The 15602-nt window shown below is 33.2% G+C and overlaps 6 protein-coding genes and 1 non-coding gene across 7 annotated transcripts; 4 read left to right on the top strand and 3 right to left on the bottom strand.

The window, feature by feature from the left end:
• Positions 1–201: 201 nt before the first annotated feature.
• Positions 202–1197, bottom strand: Chro.60512 (arginine N-methyltransferase). The annotated part of the gene is made up of 1 exon (XM_662764.1): positions 202–1197. The coding sequence occupies one exon, from the start codon at positions 1195–1197 to the stop codon at positions 202–204; it is 996 nt and encodes a 331-aa protein (XP_667856.1).
• A 2507-nt stretch (positions 1198–3704) lies between these two features.
• On the bottom strand, positions 3705–5882 carry Chro.60513 (hypothetical protein). Its single annotated transcript, XM_662763.1, has 1 exon — positions 3705–5882. The coding sequence occupies one exon, from the start codon at positions 5880–5882 to the stop codon at positions 3705–3707; it is 2178 nt and encodes a 725-aa protein (XP_667855.1).
• Positions 5883–7038: 1156 nt separating this feature from the next.
• Chro.60514 (ankyrin-repeat protein) lies at positions 7039–8529 on the top strand. The annotated part of the gene is made up of 1 exon (XM_662762.1): positions 7039–8529. One exon carries the CDS (start codon positions 7039–7041, stop codon positions 8527–8529), a length of 1491 nt encoding a protein of 496 aa, XP_667854.1.
• A 342-nt stretch (positions 8530–8871) lies between these two features.
• Positions 8872–8944, top strand: trnR. The gene has a single exon. It is a non-coding gene; the product is annotated as a tRNA-Arg (tRNA).
• A 439-nt stretch (positions 8945–9383) lies between these two features.
• Chro.60515 (splicing factor) lies at positions 9384–10025 on the top strand. Its single annotated transcript, XM_662761.1, has 1 exon — positions 9384–10025. One exon carries the CDS (start codon positions 9384–9386, stop codon positions 10023–10025), a length of 642 nt encoding a protein of 213 aa, XP_667853.1.
• Positions 10026–10203: 178 nt separating this feature from the next.
• Positions 10204–13083, bottom strand: Chro.60516 (multi-pass transmembrane protein). Its single annotated transcript, XM_662760.1, has 1 exon — positions 10204–13083. The coding sequence occupies one exon, from the start codon at positions 13081–13083 to the stop codon at positions 10204–10206; it is 2880 nt and encodes a 959-aa protein (XP_667852.1).
• Positions 13084–13519: 436 nt separating this feature from the next.
• Chro.60517 (telomeric DNA binding protein) lies at positions 13520–15466 on the top strand. The annotated part of the gene is made up of 1 exon (XM_662759.1): positions 13520–15466. One exon carries the CDS (start codon positions 13520–13522, stop codon positions 15464–15466), a length of 1947 nt encoding a protein of 648 aa, XP_667851.1.
• Positions 15467–15602: the final 136 nt, after the last annotated feature.

Raw genomic sequence — 15602 nt, 5'->3', positions numbered from 1 at the left:
GTAAAATCTTTATCATTTTCAACATTAGAATAGAATAATTGAAGGAGATCTCCCATAATAGAAGCAGCAGCAACAGCAGTAGTTTCTCTTACAAATAATGGATATAATGATTGGCATACAGCTGTAGAGATTTCAAGGTTATTAATACAAGTTGTAAAAGCTGAACAGATTGCATCGATACCTCCAATTTCAATTAAATTATCAACATTTGAAGGATTTGAAGCAACTCTGGCAAGAAACACGTAATGATCCAATAATAATACGACTAGATTTGGAAGTATGTTCTTCATTTCCACTTTGAGAATATTCACTAACACCTTGGTTAAGTGCTTCAACAACCATAGAAATACCTCCTTGTCTAACAATTTCATCAGCAAATGATGAGACATAAGCCATAGCTGAAAGCATTGTCAAAGAATCATCTTTTTGAGTAATATCAGAATTTGGGGATTTAATAACAACTAAACATTCCATAAGTTTTTGTGGATTCATTAATAATTCCAAACAGGCACCTCCTTTTTCTGTGATACCTCTTCTACTACGATATAAATCAATAATATGTACAACAGCTTTAAGTGCATCTTCCGGTACATCACCATAACTAGCACATAATCTAACAATTTCAAGACAATTTTCTATTAATGCAGCAGATTCATTATCAGATTTGGTCCAGTTATGAGCAAAATTAAGAGTTTTTGATCCAATTCCTGCTTGAACTAATGCAGCAATTCCACTTTCTTGGTGAGCAATAGCACAAATTGCACCAGTAACTTTAACAAGTTCAGAACTTCCAAGATATTTACTTTCATAGAATTTACCAAGGCAACTTGCAGCAGTTGTAGAATCAAGAGCACCAATACAAAATAGATTTTCGATTGTGGCACAGATAGAAGCTAATATGGCGGAATCATTTGATTCAACAAGACCATTAACAGCCATTGCGACAGTATTGGATCCTCCTCTTGAAATAAACATATTAGTTAACTCAGCATCTTGTGATTCTTTCATAAACTCGGAAATACCAAACATAATTCTAACACAATTTGTTGAAATATCTTCATCATCAGGGAATTGTTGTAATGCTTCACTCATAATTTCTAATATACCTCTTTGCATTGCATCCAAGGAGTTTTCCTTGTATAGCAATGTTGGAGGTACACATAAATCACTAAGGGATCTGAGTGAAAACAGCAACATTCTCTTGAATTTCTTGTGTTGATTTGCTGACGAAATGGCCGTTGCTACACCATTATCAGGTGCTCTTTGAGCTAAAGATAAAAAAAGTTAAAAAGAAAATTGAGAATGATTAAAAGTAAAATTTTGATATATCAATAGAAGAATTAATAGAGAAATGACAATTGAACATTTATTTTTCAATTATCGATATATTTAATTCTTAAAGCAACATTTTCTTTGAATTGAGTTGATCGGTACCAGATAATTTATAGTGCCGGTATGCAATAAAAAATTTTGTGCATCATCACCATATTAGAGCGTGTAATAAATATTTTTCTCTTTTTTTTCTCCTTCTATTTAGTAAAAATTTTTTATATAGAAAAAATAATTACCAAATAAATAGAATATTGATTGGATTTAAAATTAACAATTTAGATTAAATCAAAGTATCGATATTTCTCGATGTTTGATTCTGAATATGTATTATAACAGTTACATAAATATTAAGATGATTGTATAGGACTGAGTAAATGATTTAATTTTTCACCATAAGAATTTTTTTTAATTGCTTTAAGAATAAAATATCTCTGTCTCTCTATTTTTTTCCTGATAACCTATTTTCATGATATATCCGAATTTTATAATAATACTTACTTTTATTAATAGCCATGGTTAAATATTATAGCCATATATAAATTTCCTAAATGAATTCAATCAAACTTAACTTTTATAGCGATCAAAATTTTGAGAAATATATAGAAATCAATAATATCTCTATATAAATAAATATTTACTTTGAATAATATACGATCAGGCAGTATAAGTTGAAAATCTAGTGATTTTCTGGTCTTCTGCTTATTATTTTTGTTAGTTGGCAAATGTCCTTTGAAATTATTAGATTGAGATATTGCAAGTGATATAATGTAAAAATATAAATATATACAATAATGTTATTTAGGATCTCGGCTTTTTCCTGAATAATCAGTATTAATATATATTTAAAAATTATGTAAATCTTCTCTTTTTGTTAGAGAATTATTGGATTAATTGTTATTTTTTTTACTTGCTTGTACTGAACTTGTTATTAGGATAATTTTCCTTGCCGTATAAAAATAGATTCTTAACCTCGTTAAAAAAGATTCAATTATGCACGCACGCGGTAGCAAAGAAAAATATTTCAGAATATAAAAACATGCATGCCAGTATGCATGAAATAGGCGGGAAAATGGCAATGCATGCAATTTGTTAATTTACCAGATGGCGCATTTTGGGCAGAATTTGGATACTAAGTATAGGAATATGATCAATAAATCATCTAAATAATAAAATAAAGTATAAGGGGTTGTAAATTGTTCAAGGTAGATAATTGTTTAAAAGCTATTTTTGACAGTTTGTAGGAGAGTCAATTTTCTTTTTAAATAATCTGGTATTTCCAAAGTTGGGAGTTAAGACAGTTGAAAATAAACGTTTTTTTTTTTTTTTTTTTTTTTTTTTTGAAAAAGAATTTTATAATAATTAATTCAATGTTTTTCCCTTTTCATATTTTTAAATCTTATTTCTTTGTTTTCTGTTGAACCAAGAAGGGTTCAATAACAATGTTATTTTTTTTCTCCCCCCTCCTCCCCTTTACTATAGACTAAATCGATTTTTTATATTTAAGCTGATTTTTACTGCCAATTAGAAGAAAAAAAGATAAATAACGAGCGAAGAAAAGTGAAGAAATACATATGTTGTTTGAATTTCCGATAAAATTCTTTATATTAATAAAGTAATAATTCTATTAAAAAGAAGAAAAATAATGTTTTCGTTAGAATTAACTTTCCACATTAAAATATTTATATAAAAAAAACATTACGTGTAAATTGATTTACCCTATACCGGTATGCAAGTATTTTATGTGGACGCATGCAAGGACATACACAAGAAAAAGACCGGTTGCATGTGGATGCACTAGTAAGTTGAATATAACTAGCAAGTATAGCAGAAAAAAAAAAGGACTGGAATAAGATGGGCGAATTAAAAATATAAAAGGTAATTTATCTTCCCTAACTAAAATATGGTCAGCAGAAGTATGGTGAGAATCCACGAGTAACAACTAAACAAGCAAGAGTTAAATTGGATCGGTATAAAGAAATGACAAATTCCAGGGCATGATACATATAGTATCTGATGATTTGTAAGGAAAAAAATTTTTTCTCCTGTTCCTATTTGAATTTGTAACCAAATCTAATGTTACTCTTAAAATAACCCAGACGACTTATTTAGCTATTCTGCGCTGAGTAATGAAAAATGTCAATAACGGTAAATTATGGTAATTAGATAATAATAAATCTTTATCATTCAGCTCCCACTACTTTCAAATCAGCCCCGAAAGTTACTTAGAATAAAGACCTGGATAAGCCAGCCTCGGACTCGAGACTGAACTCAGTTAACTTGGCTTAATTCAGCTCGATTCAATTCAGCCATTTCTCGTTTCAGTTTAATTTTTGTTCTCGTTTTTATTAAATACAAATTACGGCAGAGTTAAATTAGTTAATATTGTACTTGGAATATAACTGGAGTAAATAATCTTGGTTTTCTCCATCAATAGCGCAAACATAGTCACTAATAACAGAGCGTGGATGTTTAAAGTGATCGTTCACTCTAATTCTGGCAGTTGGAGGTACAACACCTAAGCACTTTGACATTGTGTTAACAAGGGAGTTGAAATGGTTTACATCAGAAAACTTGATCTTTGTTGTGGAGATGTTGTGGAATGGATCTGAGAATAAGACCTTGTTAATGGATTTTTGTAAGGTATTTTCATTTTCAGAAATGATCTCAACATGATGTTTAGCAACTGGAACAGGGCAAGTGTTTAATGAGAAAATCTTTGGGTTACCAAAGCCGAAAATATGCTTCAAGTCTCTGAATAAAATTAAATATAATTGAGGATTGTGCTTTGCGAGTTGTAAGACGAAGCTGTAAGAAGAGTTCCTAATCAAGTTGTTAATTGAATTTTCGCTGTCGAATACTCCACCAATAGTTCTCCATCTCTTCTCATTCTTTGGTATTTGGATTCTCATAAATGAATTATCACCATTTCTTCTTAATAAGGAGTCTGGGAAAATATTGAATGCTACCATGTTAGAGTGATGGAAACTCTCTTCTGATTCACCTTGAGTTTGGTGAGTGAAACAGTTTAAAGTGAGTAAACCATAGTAAATTAAATGGAGCTCTTCTCCTTGCTTAATTGGAGAAGGTGACTCTTCAATTTCATAATGATCACTCTCTGGTGCGCTTTCATTCATATTTGCTTCCTCTGTAGAAATAGAGAGCTCGGAGGATTTCAATGAAGACTGAATTCCAGACTTCTTTTCTCCAAATTGTAAAAGGGAAATTGGAATATCACCAGTAGCAAATCTGACCTGGCGTTCCTTTGCCTTGATCCATCTTTCCAAATCCTTGAGCTTATTATCTTTTCTTGAAATCTCCTCAAGTGATTCCAATGGGGCTGGTAAAACTACATGAGTCTCAGCATGACCTGAATTCCAGAATTTTTCTGCCCATGCTTCAATAGCTTCTTTTTGTGAAGCAACCAAACTGTCTGTCTCTTCCTTAGAAAGGAGAAGATTCAAGAATTCATAAGAATAATCCTGAGATAAAGTCTCAGAGCCAGAATAAATTTCATCGACCTTCCATGTATTACCCTCGAAGTACAACTTAGCTCTAAATTGGAATAATGGAGAGATCTGTTGCTCAAGAGTGGTTGGCATATTTTCTGGTAAGTCAAAGAAGTTAACTTCGTACTTTTTCTTCATAAATCTCTCAAAGGCTTTAACTCTTGCTGAGGCAGTGTTTGAGAAGTCTGCCTTAGAAGAGGCTGTGAGTTCAATTGCAACAGGAGAAGAAACACTTCTGGCAACAACTGGATAGATCTGAACGAATTTCTCTTTAAGAAGCTGCTCAGTCTTTTCCTTTCTGATGTTTTCAAATATTAAATGCCAAGCTGTTTCAGTACCTGACATTGAGGAAGCAACTGCCTCACATTTTCCTTTACCAGAGTTCGTCTTAATTGACTCGCTTAAGCCTGAATAGTGGCTGGAGTCTTTAGCTGGATATTGGTTGAAGATATTTCCTCTGTATGATAATTCAACAAACTCTGTCTTGGAATAAGAGTATTTCTTCAAATTTGAAATTGGTCTCTGGCAAGCATTCTCACAGTATCTTTGACGATATTCCTCATCATTGAAAGTGCTTTCTCCTTCTTTGTTCTTAAATATTAAAACAGCTGGAGTATTATTGTCAATGGCCATTGCAGACTTTGGAATGCGGTTAACATTCAAAAAGATCTCATCAAACGATGAAATTAAATCAACCATTGAATGATCTCCAATTGGTTTATCTACTGAAGAAATAGATTTCAAGTCAAAGCCTGAGTTCCATAGCGCAATTGTACCCGTTCTGTATTCAGAAACTGCACCATTTAATGATCTCAATTTTGGCTGACTATCAGAAAAGTCTAAGATACCATCTTTTCCTTCCTGATTTAAAGAAATTGGCTTAATATCAGCAAAATATTCCACAGAATCCAAGCTCATTTTTCCATTCTCAAAAATATATTGAGAAACAGAACAGTAACATTGGCATATGAAGCCATTATCTTGTGACAATACCTTCCTTGACAAGAGGGAGAATAAACTAAAAAGTAATACAAGTCTATACATCTCGATCCTCTTCTATTCTCAATTCTATTACATTAAAAATTCTTGAAGACCTCAGTAATATCCTTCAACTTTTGTTTAAATTTTGTCTTCAGTTGTTAAATTCTTGTTGAATCTGTTTGGTAACTATGAAGACATAATGGTAACTAAGTTTCCCGCCTTTGTCAGAAATATTTATTATTTAAGTTATACCAGAGGATTTTTTATATTATTAAATAATCGTTTAGGCGGCAATTCCCCAGAAAACTTCCCTCCAATAAAAATAATAATATGGGGTAATAAAATTTAATAGCAATATTTTATTTCTTGGTGTAAATATTACTTAATTTGGATAAAAAACTCTTTCATTCAAGTTTAAGAGGGAAAGTTTAAAACTTGATGAAAATGATTAAAATATGGAAACATCAAGTAAAATTGTTTGGAATTGGATACAAAGGAGTTTTTTTTATCAAGTTTTTTAGTATCTATGAAAATAAACATCATTATTATCTTCTACGAGGTTAGAACATCCTCTTTGAATTTGGAAGGTCCACATCTTAGATTTTTCTTACCCTTTCATTCCTCTTGTATTTTACCTACTTCCATCACTTGTACAGAAATCTGTACGCTTTTTTCACTCATCACTACTTTGGATTTAATTCCCTAGTTTCTATTCATCCATTCGGATCTAAGCTTAAATCGTAGTTAAATTAAGTACAAACAGTAGTATGTACTAGGTTTCAATGGTTTCTCCTATTTTCGTTCCAATGTACTTTATCTAACTAAACTGGGTGAATATTATTGGGCTAAAGTTGCCTTCTTTACTACAAAATAACCAAATATGAGGAGGAAAATATACTCATAAGCTTTTTCTTGTTGCAAAAAAAGCTCTAGAATCTAACTATTAATGCAAACCACTTCGCCCATTCTATTATTCACAATGATATTTTTGCTAATCTTCTAATTTTTACCCCACTTTTATTTATCATTTTAATAATAAATAGTTTAGGCGGGAAAACCCGTAGCTAGTTTGGACATGAAGCATAGAAAATTAAAACAAAAGGAGGTTGTTTGATTTATATGGGATTGCAAGAAGTGCAGTGACTGGGTGTAAGAGTTGGATGTTTGGATAACAAGTGTGTAAGTATTTATTGAGTTAAATCCGAAAGTTAGAACAAAAATGATGGAAATAGCCAAGTATAGAGGGACTAGAGATTCCATTAAGATCGAGAGCCCAAAAGAGAAATTGGGAATTAAAAGTGGAGAATATATGGGGAGTATAGATGGAGAGTTTGATGAATTAAATCATGAGATTTATGAATTCATTCACCAATGTTTAAACACTGACGATTCAGATCTGTTATTTCCAACTTTTGAGGAACAGTTACAAAGTACTTGTATTAGCAATGGTAGTGAAACAGTTAAAACTGATGGCACATATATGGATGTAAATCCTCTTCAAGGAGATAGAGAGTCCTTTAGATTTGGGTTTGAGAACGAAAATAATTCTCAGTATGTGAATATTAAACAAGAATGTATGAATACAACAAGTAATAATGTTGGGGGATTTTCTATGTCACTTGAAAACACTTTTGATTTCAATGGAATATTACTAAAAGCTTCATTTCTTGGAAAGACTGACATTATTAAATCATGTTTAGATAATGGAGCTAACGCCTTACATACCGATAAGGTTGGACGTACTGCATTACATTATGCATCAGCTTGTGGATGGCTTCCAACAATGAAGCTGCTTCTCAAGTACAATTGCGATATAAATCGTAGAGATCACAAAAATTGGACAGCTCTCCATATTGGAGTTTCAAAGAAATTCCCAGAAGTTGTGGAATTATTACTTTCTTCTGGAGCAGATTTAAGTTCGGGACTCCCACATACATGTGCACCATGTAGGGGGGGACCAATTTCTAGTAAAGCTATTCATTTTGCTGCAATTAGAGGTAATCGTATGATCACGGAGATACTTTTAAAGTATGGGGCTGATATTAATGATGTAGATGAAGATAATAAGACTCCTTTACATTATGCAAGCTTCAGACCAAATTTAGATTACGCCAAATGGGTAATTGAGAAAGGAGCTGATGTAAATGCAAAGGATAAATACGGGAGGACTCCTCTCCATATAGCATCCTTGTCTGGTAATCTTGAAATTACGAAGATACTTATAGAAAATGGATCTGAAGTCCGAGCTAGGGATATCTGGGATATGTCTCCTTTAAGCCTTGCATTAACTAGAGAACATCCTGAAATGGTTTCTTATTTGGAGTCAATTTCTGGCGAAAAGTCATCTGAAATCTCTGTTATTAGAGGATTTGAATTAGATACAATGGAATCTATAGTATTAAATACTATAGTTACTGGATTACAAGAACCAAAAAAAGAATTCATTGCTAGAGTGATTAAGACTATTGGGCCACAAAGAAGCCTACAACTTTACGAAAACACCATGAAGGTTGAGAATTCTGGCGGGCTCTTGACAGCGGACATGTCAAGGAGAAAAACTATTGGAGGAGTCTTCTGCTACCTCCTTAAACAACTTGTTGCTGAAGATCAAATTACTATTCAGGAATGGAATTATATTCGACAAGAAGAGAAGGAAAGAATTAACGCTAAGAACATTCTAAAACGTAATAATAGACGATGTCAGGTCTAGATAGGTACTGCTTTATTCTACAAACTCAAGTTCTTTATTAATATTTATCTTTATATAATGAATTTTGTATTTTACATGTTTCGGCGCCATTTACATTTTCCACACCACTCCTTTTTAAATATCTTTTGATATGTGGGGTAGTAATGAGATTCTTAATTAATATTCTTGGATTTTAATACTTATATGGAAGTTTCAGCCATAGAGGCTTTCATATCAGAGTGAGTTGATCCAGGTTGCACTTTTTTCTTTATTAATTTGAAAATCAAAAAGGAGAAGTTGAGTTATTTTGGTTCTTGAGCCAATATATAGCTTTACTCTTTTAGTGAAGCCGAACGCCAGTTAGCACTCGTGGCGCAATGGATAGCGCGTAGCCCTCCTAAGGCTGAGGTTGAGGGTTCGAGTCCCTCCGAGTGCGCTTTCTTCATTTTTTCTCTTTGCCAGAACTTTTTTAAATGTAATTAGGAAAAGTTGTAAAGGCGGTTTTTTTTAATAAAATTAACTAACTTCGGGTATATAAGACCATCGAAATTTGGACTAGTATAATATATACCAGATCTGTTGGCATATTTTTTCCTCCCAAAGCCATCTTCTTGTAAAATTGTCTCGAATGACCACACTACTAGGCTTATACAGTATAAGAAAGGCAATGAGTAGAGAAGCTCACTAAGAAAAGTAATATAAAGCAGAAAATTGCAATTAATACGAAAAGGTCATACAATATTATTACGAAAGAGAAGATACAAAATAAAGAGAGAGTTTAGATTCTTTCCTATATAAGCAAAATATTTAATCAAGGATATTTTTGAATTAATATATATATATATATATTTATAAATATATTTTAATTAAAGAAAATGAGTATTTCGAATAGAATTCCTGAAATACAGCCAATTTATGAAAGAAACCAGGAAGCCACACTGTATTGTGGGAATTTAGAAAACAAAGTAGATGAAGAAATGCTAGCGGAGCTATTTTCACAGTGTGGGCCTGTAAAATCAGTTCATATTCCAAGAGATAAAGTAACAGGACATCATTCAGGGTTCGGTTTTATTGAGTTTGAATTTGTTTCTGATGTTGAGTATGCACAAAAGGTAATGAACTCAATAAAGCTATTTACTAAACAAATCAGGTGCTGCAAAGCTTCAAACGACAGGAAGCCGCTGGATATTGGGGCAAATTTATATGTTGGAAACTTATCTCCGGAAATAGATGAAAAATTCCTCTTTTATCTGTTTTCTAATTTTGGCAAGATCTTGTCACTAAAGATTGTAGGCAATGATCAAAGCAGTCAAAGCCCTAAAAATAGCGCTTTTATAAACTTTTCGTCATTTCAGGAGTCTGATTCCGCCATTCAAGCTCTAAATGGCCAGTTCTTCTGCAACCAACAAATCTCAGTTTCTTATGCATTTAAACAAAATTCTAAAAACGAAAAACATGGAAACTACGCTGAAAGACTATTGGAATCCAAGTCAAAGACTAAACCCATACAAGAATGACAATGTGGGGTTGCCGCCTACCACGTGTCAATTGCATGCATGCGTGTTTGCTTGCAAACACCGGTATTTGATTTGCGAAATAGATTTTCAATGTGGATAGCACATGAATTAAAAGGCGAATTAGTAATATATATATAATTAGTTGGATAGTTATTTAATAATTGAGTTTTTTTCTAATCTAAAAAATAAATGTCCTTACTGCATTTGAGGATTTATTTTGGTTCTTAAGTTTCTCTCTCAGAGAAGGTGATGCAGCGGGGGAGTTTGAGTTGGTGACTTTTTGCCTAGGTGAAATCTCTGGCCCCCGTTTCTCTTGAAATGAATTGGGTTTTAACACGGAATTCGAGTCGGGGTTACCACTTTTAAAGTTTAGACTAATATAGACTATTGCACATGTTAGCCCGACTAAAATAGCAAATATAAGCGCAATATTGTGTTTAATGTAATAAAGAGTGAATCTTGAAATGCCAAAGTATACAAAAAGGTCTGACAGGTGATGTGAGATGGTTTCGCCAGCAACTCCAAGCTCGATTGAAGAAAATAGCAGTACTGAAGCAATAAATGATAGAAATACTACTCCTAATACTAGCTTGGAGTTATTTTTAAAGAGGGTAATAAAAGTAATTATTGTGAATATAAGTGAATAAAGTAAATATCGCACAATCATGAAAATCTGGTTCCTTACGAATCCTTTTCGAATCCCAGAAAGGTCCATTTCTATCCAAAGCTCAACGACTCTATCTTTAGTTTTGCTGTCTAAATTAATGGAGCCCCAATTATCAGAGTCTTCAAGAGAGTTTTGAGCTAAAATTGTGGCTTCTCTTACAAAGTTCATCCAATTATAATGTTGTTTGGCAATTTCTATTGCATTTTTGAGAGCGTATTTGAGAGGTCTATGGAGTAAGTTCTTAAGAGCTATTAAATTCTCCTTCATCAACTGCTCTTTATCATCCTCTATTACGTTCATAAGCTCCATTAAGGCATCTTTCCAGGATTCCTCATTTGAGCAGTATATACCATTCATCTCTTTAATGACGTTATCCTTTAAATCTTCGAAAGATTCTAAAATGACAGAATCAACTATGGGAAGGGTCAATTTATTTCTTATTGAGATGTTTTTTCTAATTGCAATGGATTTAGCAAAGTTGTATGAGTACTTTCTACAAACTTTCTTCCAGTCTACCATTTTTCTTTCAATAAATTCATCCAGTTCTGAGTTAAGCCTCTTCCAGTATTTTGAATGAAGATCAGTCTCATTAATTATGGTAATATGGGTATTAAAGACAAGTTTGGACGAATTCTTCATTTTCTCCAACTTCTTTTCAAAGTCTTCCTTGCTAACTTTATAATAAGAATCGTCCACTTCTTCTAGAGATCTAATCACATTCAAAGCTTGTTCGAAGTCATCCAGTAAAATCTTCTCAATCTCTTCCTGGTTCCTCTTTTTAAGTTTTGAAAGAGCTGATTCAATCTTTTCTTGGGTTAATGACCCATCAATATTACAACAAGGACTATTTCTATAGGAACTTATATCAGACTCAAAACTTCCAAAAGATTTATTTAAGGCCATTTCTATATCATTCAGCGTACTAGCTACCAAGTTATTGGTAAATTCTATCAGCATAGATTGCGGAATTGGAATCTTCTCATGGAACTGGTCAATCTGGTGGGTTGCATGAGAAATATGGATATCAATTACATCACTACAGTGAGATCTTATTCGTTCACAATTTTTACTTAAAATAGACTTATACTGCTTCTCAAAGTGAGGTTGGACACTCTTTAGCAAGCTACTAAAGTCAAAATAGTCAAACTCCGAAATGGATGACCAATATGATTCGATATCTTTCAAAGTTTTGTTATATATTGCATCAGCCTCTATCTCCAGTAAAGGATATATATTCTCATTCAAAAGTTGGTTTTCTAACCTAGTACCAAAAATAAGTAATGTGTTCTCAACCAAGTTACTTGTTTTGAGATCGCCTTTTGTAATCCCAAAGTTCAAAGATTTAAATGAATTGAAAATATACGAATGTTCAGAAAATAGTTCCAGTAAATCTGCAATTTCTGCTCCAGTTAATCTATGTTCCTCACCTGAGCTAGGCTTAAAGATATCTAAAAATATGGATCTATTGTTTCCTTTCCCAAATTGATGATCTTGATCTTGATCAAGATCAAGATCATCAATTTTATTGTGGTACCGGTACCCATTATATTTTTTTTCAGTTCCGAAGTATGGAATTTTATAAAAATTGAATCTTTCAATAAATGAATCAAGGTTTTTAAATATCTTACTTTGGGATGTTTCTGGCCAAATATACTTTTCTAATTTAGACTTGAGCAAGTCTTTATACTTTCTAGAAAACTTTGCTGGTTCTTGTTCATCCTTTAAATCAAGATTCCTGTGCAGAATCCAAGAAATATTTGTTTTATGAAGATTCTCAACCAAAAAAATGAGGTTTTTCTTTAAGCTCTTTTTATTCGGGATACTCGACTCATTGAGTTTTCTTACAAATAAGCTAGAAAACATCACTGCTTTGCTGATTAAAAGCCTTGTGAAGTCAATAAGCAGGATATCTATCTCATTAATTGAATTAACTAAGACATGATCTGAAAGAATAAGAGCCAGTATTGCTAATTTAATTGACGAGTTGATCCCCCTCCCAATTACTAAAGACTCAGTATCCAAAAGAATATAATCATTATTTTTTGGAGAATTAGCAAATATGGATCCATCTCCATTAGTTTGGACCCATCTAACTCCATCAGATTCCTTCTCATTTACATCTTCAAAGGATGGTGACTCTCCTGAAATCAAGCTAACCAAAGTTGTTTTTCCAGATCTAGCCAGACCTAATGATAAAACAAATGAAACTGGAGATTCAATTTTTCTAATTTTTTCAATGGATTCAATAGGTATCTTAATATTACCTTCATGATCAATCTCAAATAGCTTATAATGTTGTTTGTCTGAAATTGGCTGACTATTACTCACACCAAACAAACTAACAGCTACCACACAGAAGAAGATAACAAACTGGAAGAATAATCTTCTCATTTGCAGTAACTCTGTTATATCTAAGAAAAACTGGCATAGGGGTCTTTTTGACTAAAGGCCTCTTTTTTACCCCTCCCAATTTACATTTACTTCTAAAAGGATCAAATCCCAATCTTAAAATTCAAATATAATTCAAATCCAAAAAGTATACAAAACTAGAGCATAACCAATTTACAACCTCACAATAGTAATCATCAAAAAATGATGAGAAAAATAAAAATTGGGATCCCCCCATTTGATTGGGAAAATGATATTGTGAATTTCCAGTATGGCGGGAACATTTTTGGGAAAAAAAAATCCAAATGCCAAATTTATTTGTTATCAAACTAAGGAGAAACAGAGAGGCGATTTTTGTAGGGTTTTGAGATTAATATAGACCAAAAATAGAGGAAAACTCGCCCGATCTGACTTTTTAATTGATGTATGCTTGTAAGGAATGAGCTCGGCAAATGCTAAGAGCTCCATTTCAAGTGGTCCTGTAAAAAGTGATTCCATCAATGATGATACGAGGATTGAGGCAGAGCTCGTACAAAGAGGGAATTTAGTTGGGGAGGCATCACTGGAATGGTCTCTTAATTTTCTGACTCGAAATTGTGATTTTTTAAATGAAAGATCAATGTCTCCACTTTCAATTTATGCAGTCCATGTATGGACGGGATCACAGAATTGTGAATTTGCTAATAAGCTTTCTTTTCAAGGAAAGATAAGAAATATGTTGTTTAAGTTGTTAATTCATCCTGTTCACGAGTTAGTAAACAATTTAAAGACTAATGCTTATTATATTGCAGCTTTGAGTTCCAAAAAACCTTTTGATTTTGAACAAAATATGTCCTCACATGGGCTTGAGATCCCCTTAATATCGGGAAAATACTTTGATGGAGATTTTATTCTGAACCAGATGAAGTGGATCTACAAGTTGTTCCATAATAAAGAGGAGGATGTAGGAAAGCTGTCATTAGAACTCGAAGAAGACGATGAGTTTTTTAATATTACGTTTTCAGATGATTTAATAGAGTTTAGCAAGGTTTTCAGCTCAAAGTTGATTTTTCATTGGCTAACTCACCATATTCTCACAAACTTTTTGTATAATCCTAACGGTCCTATTTCTCTTCTAAGCTTCAACATTCTAATTGAAAAGCTTTCACCCTTCTTTTCCAAATATACAGAGTGCTCACAAATTATGTACTCGGATATTATTGCTTTTTTTGACTCTGTTTGTGGGATTTGGAGAAATATGAAGGAGAAAAATATCAACAACTTGCTTTCAGTTGCTAATTGTTTAGAAAAATATACCTCAGAGAGCGAAACCTTCATGAAATGTCTTACTGATGTTGTTTTAAAGCATTCCCTTGATGAGCTACTTGACAATCTTTCTGAGTTTATTATTGCAATAAATGACGCACTTTCATGTACAAATTTACATGCACCACTGCCCAGCTCAGCCCGCCCAAACACGTCATCTATGGAGGATAAAAAAAAAACAATTCCCCCTGACGTCGATCCCAAGGAGCCATTTAATTCAATTTTTGAGGCAACTGGGTTTGAGCGAGCTGTGTCAGTTTGCAGAGAGTTTCCAGATTTGTTGAGACCCAAGGCGAGGTACAGTGAAAAGGTCGTCAAGACGACGCAATTAGTTTTGAACTACTGTTTAAGAAATAACTTAGCAGACCTTAAGTATATAAGAAATATGGGCCACAGAAAAAAGATAGATGGGGAAAGCTCTAGTGATACTTCAGATTCTCAAAGCAGCGCTAGCTCCTTTGAGGAATTAGACAACAAAAGTTTAGAGGAACAGAATACTGTTTTGGATGAGAGTGAGGCAATCAGACAATATTTAGCTGGTGGTACATCAAAAAATAGTTTGAATAGTTCTAGTAATGAGAGAAGTAGAGTTCTTTTAGAGAAGAGTAGCTTGAAGAGGAAAAGCATTTTTAAGGACGATGACCTATTAGAGTCTGAAAGGTCAAAGAGGTTGAATTTGTATTCAAATGATAAAGGCAAGACTGGGAGGAAGATTTCCGTAAGGGGAATTTCTGAGAGCTCAGACTCATCTGAAGACTTTACCCCAAAGCCAATAGTTTCTGAAAAGAGAAGAAACGATGAGCAGCAATCTGTTCCAAAAAGAGTCCCCAATAAAAGAGCTTCATCAAGTCCCAATACTGGAGTTTCAAGACAATACCGTCGTTGGAGTGATGAGGAGACAAGCTTGCTTATTGATGGTGTTAATAAGTTTGGATTAGGAAAATGGAGAATCATCCTAGCTACCTCCAAATTGACCAACCGTGATGAAGTGGGGCTCAAAGATCGTTGGAGGAATCTTGTCAAGGGTGGTCATGTTACTTGGGATCCCCAAACTAAGATGTATCGCTCTGTTAAAGGATAGCTGTTACTTTTTAGTCTTCATTTTCACTTAGATGAAGTTAATTTGTTCTTTTCTGTTATTTGACTGTGGGGTTGGCGCCTTTGCATGTATTATTTCACGATAATAGTTTGTCGCGCCCCCGAGATTGCATGCATGC

This window comes from Cryptosporidium hominis, assembly GCF_000006425.1.
Source record: "Cryptosporidium hominis TU502 chromosome 6 CHRO016167, whole genome shotgun sequence".
NCBI lineage: Eukaryota > Apicomplexa > Conoidasida > Eucoccidiorida > Cryptosporidiidae > Cryptosporidium > Cryptosporidium hominis.
This window is presented reverse-complemented; position numbering and strand designations above follow the sequence as displayed.